Source organism: Akebia trifoliata, chromosome 4 (genome assembly GCF_017979445.1).
Source record: "Akebia trifoliata isolate Shusen 1 chromosome 4, ASM1797944v1, whole genome shotgun sequence".
NCBI classification, from domain to species: Eukaryota; Viridiplantae; Streptophyta; class Magnoliopsida; order Ranunculales; family Lardizabalaceae; genus Akebia; species Akebia trifoliata.
The window spans coordinates 10337254-10344845 of record NC_141378.1 but is presented as its reverse complement, the minus strand read 5'-3'; the positions used below and the strand labels follow the sequence as shown (position 1 = coordinate 10344845).

At 35.2% G+C, this 7592-nt stretch overlaps 1 protein-coding gene across 2 annotated transcripts; it reads left to right on the top strand.

Annotated features, from left to right (window-relative positions):
- Positions 1-221: 221 nt before the first annotated feature.
- On the top strand, positions 222-6050 carry LOC147403692 (GLABRA2 expression modulator-like). 2 transcript variants are annotated; one of them, XM_086439378.1, is made up of 4 exons: positions 222-527; positions 735-836; positions 4144-4415; positions 5725-6050. In XM_086439378.1, the coding sequence occupies exons 2-4, from the start codon at positions 740-742 to the stop codon at positions 5911-5913; spliced, it is 558 nt and encodes a 185-aa protein (XP_086295504.1). In that variant the 5' UTR covers positions 222-527; positions 735-739; the 3' UTR covers positions 5914-6050. The 2 variants fall into 2 exon arrangements, with proteins under 2 accessions (XP_086295504.1, XP_086295503.1); XM_086439377.1 differs by having other exon boundaries at positions 225-614.
- The last annotated feature ends 1542 nt before the right edge of the window (positions 6051-7592 follow it).

Sequence of the window (7592 nt, the reverse complement as noted above, 5' to 3'; positions counted from 1 at the left end):
AATTCACACTTTGCTGATGTGGAAGTGTTTACGGAGTCATAGATTTTTTTCATCGAGATACGATTGAAAAGCATCTATGGTTCTGCGCTCATCTCGACATCAGCAAAGTGTGAATTGAGGTCAATCCAGATCTACTCTTTATGTTCAGGATTCAGGAGACCTCGCATCAAACTCGGACTCTTCACGGAAACATGCATAATACACCACGTGGCGTTCGTTTGACAGTTATTAGTTTTAAACCAACCTGAAATTGAGCACTCATCGGTCACGATCCGGATTCCTGACCCGAAGCTCGATCCGGAAATGACGCTACTCCTCCGCTTCTTCGTCCCCTCCTCTGATTCAGGAGAATTAGTGGATAGGATCGGAATCGAAATCGAATCTTTTAACGACTAATTCGCAGAAATCTGTTAAGTTGGAGCTCCAAATTCACTAAAAGAAACCGAAAAACACTCTACGATGCCAACTGAACTCAAAACTTCCAACCCTCCTCTTCGTCCATCAAAAGCTCCAATCGATCACATTAGGTTTTTTTTTTTTTTTAGTTTTGTTTTGTTTTGGTTCTCTCTGTATCGAAATTCTGTGAATCTTCATCATTGTTCTTCGTGCAATGGGTCCGTATCAGTTTATTTCTTTTCTGTATTTTTTTTTTCTTTTCAAAACTTGTTTGGTAGATTTAATGATAAATTAATTAGATCGGAGAATCATTAATGAGTTTCTCTTGATTTGATCAGATACAATGGATTCCGTTCGTGATGCGATCGATAGATGGAGGAAGAAGGCTGGAGAGGCGACGAAGAAGGCCGAAGATCTTGCTGGAAACGTTTGGCAACATTGTAAGTTTTCTATGTTTGTAAATGTTAATTAATCTCTGGTAGATCTTAGTAGTATAGATAGCTCGGTTAGAGATCGAAATTATCTGTAAGTAGTATTGATTTTGTTGCAGAAACCCACATGAAGTTGTAGGAACAAGAGCTAATCTGTTTGTGATAGTTGTAGAGCTAGTTTGTTTCATTTAGGGCATAATATTAGAGATTTTGATTTAAATGTGGATAATTATCAGGTTGAATTAGGATTAATTGGTTATAGAATTTAGTATATAAATATTGATTTGTGAATCAACGAGGAATATTAGAATCTTTTGAATTTATGACGCTAGTTTTTTCCATTTCGACATAATTTTAGGGATTTTGATTTAAATGAGGATAATGATGAATTTGACTTGGTATTTGTTGGTTGCTGAATTAGTCTGTAAAGATTCATTATAAGTTGATTTTTTAATCAATGAGAAATATTGGAATCCTTTGAATTTAAGATATTGACCATCTTTGGGGTTACCTAGAATCAAACACCTTCTCTCATCCCTTTCATTATTGTTATTTTTACCTTTTGTGATTTATCGTCATGGTTTCAAAATTTGGTTTGATATCTCGCCTCATCCATGGATGAGACCGAGTTGTCTCGGATGAGTCAACTCATCTTGGACGAGATAAATTATTATAATAATTTAATAATACAAGCTAGATTGGAAGATGTTTAGTCATAAAATAATATTTTATTTATGTAATAAATATTTAAATTCTAAAAAAATTAATTATTTTAATTAAAATATACAAAATCCCGGATGACTCAGCTGATATTTTCAAAATATTGGCCAAGTTATCTCATTTATCTCATGAGATGCTGTGAAGTCTGAGATGCTGTGTAAATCTGTCTCTTTGCTGAATGATACCGAGATGACTCGGGCAAGTCATCTCGGTCTCGGACTAGATTTAAAACCATGTTTATTGTTGCTGGGAATCTGGGACCTAACATTTTGTATCAGAGCAAGGTTTACTATTGCAAATCGTGTATCCAACTCTTATCATTGCGTGACACCATTGTCCACCGCACATCAGCCATTTACACTAACAATCATTACTTATGCCTCCATCACCGTTGCTACTATCCTTTGATTTAACATCACCTTTACATTGATATGCCACCCCTTCAAAATAAAAAAAGATCTGATCACCATCGCAGATTGTACCCCATCAACCCTTATTGCCACTTTGGCAATCAATAACTACCATCAAACATTGTCTCTAATCATTGCCACCATCTGCTCGTCATCCTAACACTCCGATTTTGTCCTTCTAGCCGTCTTTGATCAACCTGGCTGTCATCCCTTCCACACCAACACTCCTTGCCATTATCGAAGGGAGAGAAAGGGCAAGAGAATCTGATTGACATTATCTCTGAATCAAATCATCATCATTCAATCACCACTCAAGGAGCTGCAACAACATCAATGATTATCTATTCTTGCTCAAGATCGCTATCATAATTAAAAATCATCATCTCAACAGACCTTTTCCTCAACAATAGATACATCACGTGCGACTTTATATCTACTACATTTTCTAAATCCAACATGAGATCGAAGTGTTGTGGTGGTCACCACTGTCTTACTAAATTTTACAGTTCTCAAAATCCAACATGAGATCAAAGAAACCTCATATACTCAACCCCTGTTCTCTTTTAAGTTGTGGACCCCACAAACTTCTAACCCATCTATCTATTACAAAACTCAGTCGACTCCTAAACCAGCCCACATATTGGTCCCAACTCCCAACCCCTGGGTCTTTCTAGCCCTCTTACAATAAAACCGACCCACCAACCTATTGCCATCCTTTAACCCTATCCCAAATCTATCTTGAAAAAACATACACAGCTCATTGCTTTGTTGATCAGAAGCAACAAAGCTATGAGCCTCGCGTTCAAGAATGTTTTAGAATATTGCCATGCACTTATGAAGATATCCCTACCATAAGAGATGATCAATTTGACAAACCTTCACCTCAAATGAATGACTGACATTGTCAATATCACTGAAGATTACACGAATCAAAGTTAATATTGATGATGTTGTTAACCATCAAGATCACACAATTTGCTATTCTACGATCAATATTGTTTATGAAGTTGCTAATCTTAGAGAACAGTTGGCCATGTGTTCCTTGTCAAATTCGTGGTGTATTATATCAAGTCAAACATGTTTCAAAAGCCAAGACAAAGATATTGTCAATGATGCTTGCAAGAACATTATCAAGAGAAATATTCTGCGAGGTTCGTATTAGGGTAAAATGTACTTGCTTCCAATGCAGTTTGGGATCTGGGTGATTTCGACCTTGAGGGCAAGGTAATTTCAAGAGGCGTGGAATGTCATGTACCTGAATATTTTTAGTTAGGAGTGTAAAAAATATGATAGGTTATAGGCTACATTGTAGTAGAGCTAGTTGTTTAAGGGATGATATTAGGGATTTTATTTAAATGTGATGATGATGATGAATTTGAATTAGAACTAGTTTGTTAAAGAAGTAGTCTATGAATAGCAATTGTAATTAGATTTGGAAATCAGTGAGAAATACTAGAATCTGTTGGATTTTTGATTGACCATCTCAAAATCTAGGAGATTTGGCTTCCTCGAATCGGCCATCTTCTCCCATCCTTTTCACAATTTTTATCTTTGTATTGTGTGATTTATTGCCGTTTGGAATCTCTGTTCTTGGCAGTTGTTGACAAAATGCAGGAAACATAGATCGCGCTTTGAAATAATGGCAACAAACCAATAACACAAGTTCTAGTCATCTAAGAGATTATTACCTTTCAGCATTTATAGAGAAACTTTTTGCATTTATAGAGCCATTATAATGTACTGAGTACATGACTATTCCATGCTGTGAAAATTTCATTTTTATTTTTCGGTGGGTTGACTGGTATGTTTGATTCTGAACTTCATAAACATGTGGATGGACACATGCATATTTATATGGATCAATGATGTATGCTTATATAATTTAATATGCTTTCTTATTAATGAAATATGTATATTCTATATACATGTATATTATTGATATCGATAAAATTCTTTCGGTGGGTCCAATCATAATTATTTTCTGGACAAGTTGTCATTTTTTTCACTTTCTTTTCTTTAATCTTGCAATTTCTCTTCTACCGGTTTCTTGAGGAGACGGTGGTGTGATTTTTCTTTCTCCACTTCTCTCTTATATATGCATTTCTGATTAAGTCTTATCATTATGGATCATTAAAAAAATTATTCCTAATCTTATGCCATTATATTGATTACTTTTCTTAAATCAGTGAAAACTGCTCCTAGTGTTACTGATGCTGCAATGGGAAGAATTGCTCAGTCAACGAAAGTTCTAGCAGAAGGTGGTTATGAAAGGATCTTTCAACAAACTTTTGAAACCATTCCAGAAGAGCAACTTCAACATTCATATGCATGCTATCTCTCAACATCTGCTGGTCCTGTTATGGGAACTCTATATCTGTCCTCAGCAAAGCTTGCATTTTGTAGTGATAGTCCTCTTTCATACAAAGTTGGAGACCAAACCGAATGGAGCTATTATAAGGTATTTTTGGGTATTAAATGTTGTTGCTTGTGCTACCAATATTTAAAAAAAATAAAATCTTGTGCCCTGTCATGCATGGGAAAGACATTACTGAGCTTATATCCCTAAAAAATTGTCCTATTTTTTTTTTTGGTTAATTAGATTTTGTCTTTCATATAATAGAGTTGTAAATTCGACGAGGATGGTGTTTTGGTTAGCTCATGCGTGGTTAATCTGTAATCAATGTGTAGTTGTATATCCATTTATAATTTTATCTCAATCATCTTATCCTAAAAAAAGCTTGTTTGGAACTTTGTCCTTCGGTGGAGTGCTGTTTGGATCTACCTCATTTTGGCAACTCAATTAAAACTGGAATTTATGTTATCTGACTTAAAAGGAAATACCGGTTGAGCGAACTGGGTCTGCTCCCCAGGGTTGTGAGATTGATCTAGGGCAATGTGATTGTCCTTTATGTAATATCTTGTTAAGATATGCCAGATAATCTTATTATATGTATGAAATCACAGATCTATCTTCAGTTTTTTTGTGGGGCATTTCCCATATGATGGTACTGATAGACAAATTTTGCTTTAAGTGCTGTGGTAGGATAGAATCACTATAATGGACAGTGATGTTGAATGATTGCTGCCTAATGTGTTTCTCATGTTTGTTTGAATTTTCCTCATCTAAAAGATGTTCTACATTCTATTATTATCTTGGTTTCTGAAATTTTGCTCGCTTCAATGTTGAGCCTTTACATTTACAACTAACGATAGCAATCAAAATAAAATGCAAATCAAAGATAAAGAGACCATAACACAGAATTTACGGGGTTCAACTAGATTGCTCATGTCCACAGGCAATGATGAGAGATCCTTTTACCATTTCCGTGAAAACCAGGGTTACAATCTCTCAATTTCACTTACTCTCTGTAAAACTGAAATCTCCCTCATAGAAACCCTAAAATGAGTTGGCTATGAATTTGTAGTCCATAAAAATACAAAAATTGCCCTTAGGGTTAAAAGTTACAAAATTTAGAAGAAGAAAAAAAAAATCTACTCCCAAAAGTCTGACCAATACTGCCAACAGAATATAAGGCACGAACACGATAGTAGTAATCTTTCAAATTAATCTGGTATTTTCTTATTACAATTGTGAAGCTTTCCTGATAGTAAATTAATATCTTTCTTTGAATTTTTTTTTCTTATTGCACTTTCTTTGTTACATCACTTTTATTTTTAGCGTCCTTCATGTTGTAAACATTTCCACTTCTCTGCCATCACCTTGATACTAGTCTGCCTGACTTTTTCCCTTATTTACTCCTATATAGGTGGTTATCCCACTACATCAGCTTAAAGCAGTGAATCCTTCGGCAAGCAAAGCTAATACTTCTGAAAAATACATCCAGATTATCTCTGTCGAGAACCATGAATTTTGGTTCATGGGCTTTGTAAACTACGACAATGCCGTAAAATTCCTGCAGGAAGCTTTGCTATCAAGCAACTTGCATTCCGTGTGACCGACGCGGACTTTTTGTTGTTAATTTTGTGAAGAATTTGATGGGAAAAGACTGAAGTATTCTGTTATTCTTTGTGGACTCTTTCAGATGTAAGTACATTGATGAAGTTTAGTGATTGTAGAGATTTCTTTTTGTGATATAGCTGGGAAAACTGAAACCAATTTGTTCTTAGATTCCAAATTTGTAATTCAAATACTAATCTCATTAAGTTTTGAAGCTAGAATTTACTATTTTCATCCAAGCCAAACATCCTTTCCTATTTTTTCGTGATGATCTGACTTTTTTGCGAGGTTTTTAAATGTTGTTCTAATTAGGATTCAAATTTCTGCGTCATTTCAGAATGTTTCCCTAACATATGATCACAAGCTTTAAGGTGATGTCATGCTTATAAGTTGCACTTCGATAATATTGAGTTCATTCTGGGGGCAGCTATGGTTTCAATATAGAAGTGCTTTATCTTCAAATCATTTTTATCAGGTTCATTTTATGTATTTTTGAAAAATGGGTGGGAAAATGATTTCCCCTGGAAAATGTGATCTTCAGATGCATGATTGTGCATTTTCCTACAAACAATGGTTTTTCATCCTCGAAGGGAAAATGATTTTCCATTCCATCTCCTAGGAAAATGATTTCTCACTTATTGTTAATCTCGACACCCCTTTCCCCACAATCCATAAATATAAAATATTAAAACCAACTCTCTGTTCAATATTGTCCTTGGGGCAATCAAATGGAGGAATTCGTTTTTTCCCGTGACCATTTTCCCTAGGAATCCATATTCTCCTAAAAAAAAGAATTCCTTACAATTATATAGACCATGAAAATTTTCACATTCACACATGAGACATGCCAGTTTCCAGCTATTTACAGCATGGAGCTTTATTTTCTTTACAATATATTCATGTTCATGAAGGCATGAGTCCTTCAGTCTTATTAGACATATAAAAAGCAATTATAAAGAATTTTTTGCTTCGTTTATCCAATTACAATTGAATTTCAACATTTTTAGAGAATTTTCTCTCTCTTGTTTTCTCCCCTGCAGATTCAAGGTTTTCTCTTAAGAAGACAATAATCTATTCTTCCCCTTCTCCCTGCTTAAATCACGTGAGTTTACTGTACTTGTTCCATAGCTTTCTATACACACCACACATCATTTCATGCCACTTGATTGTGTGCCAATAGTGCAGCACATCAAAGTTGATCACCAAAAAATATTCAACCGATCCAATTAGCACAGTTTTACATAGCTCAAGTTGGCCTTCCCCCCAATATGTCCCAAGGAGTCACCCTAACTCAATTAAACACACACGCACTTGTTAAACTCTTAGAAGCTAACTCATTCAGATTTCCAAGAGTTTAACACAAGTGTGTACATGTTTTCTTGTGTGAGTGTGTGTGTGTCTTAGTTGAGTTGGAACAATCCTAGGACACATGGAGGAAAAGTTGACTTAGTGATATTGGAAAGTTATATTGGGAAGATAGGTTGAGTAACGCACGGATGCTAAGCAATGGAAGACTAGGTATGCGACAATTTTCCAAGAATTTAAACACAAATGTGTGTGTGTTGCATGGTACTAGGTCCATGACACTATGATCTTTCTTTTTTAATAACATAGGGTATCTCACATCCCTTGTGGGATGTAGAGACCAACAATCCCTGTGGTTGAATGTCAAGGAAG

What these genes read in the sequence shown, in the direction of transcription:
- LOC147403692 (XM_086439377.1), top strand. An exon ending in TGGAAACGTTTGGCAACATT is followed by an intron (nt 837 to 4,143) that starts GTAAGTTTTCTA and finishes TTCTTAAATCAG; the next exon opens with TGAAAACTGCTCCTAGTGTT. An exon ending in CCGAATGGAGCTATTATAAG is followed by an intron (nt 4,416 to 5,724) that starts GTATTTTTGGGT and finishes ACTCCTATATAG; the next exon opens with GTGGTTATCCCACTACATCA.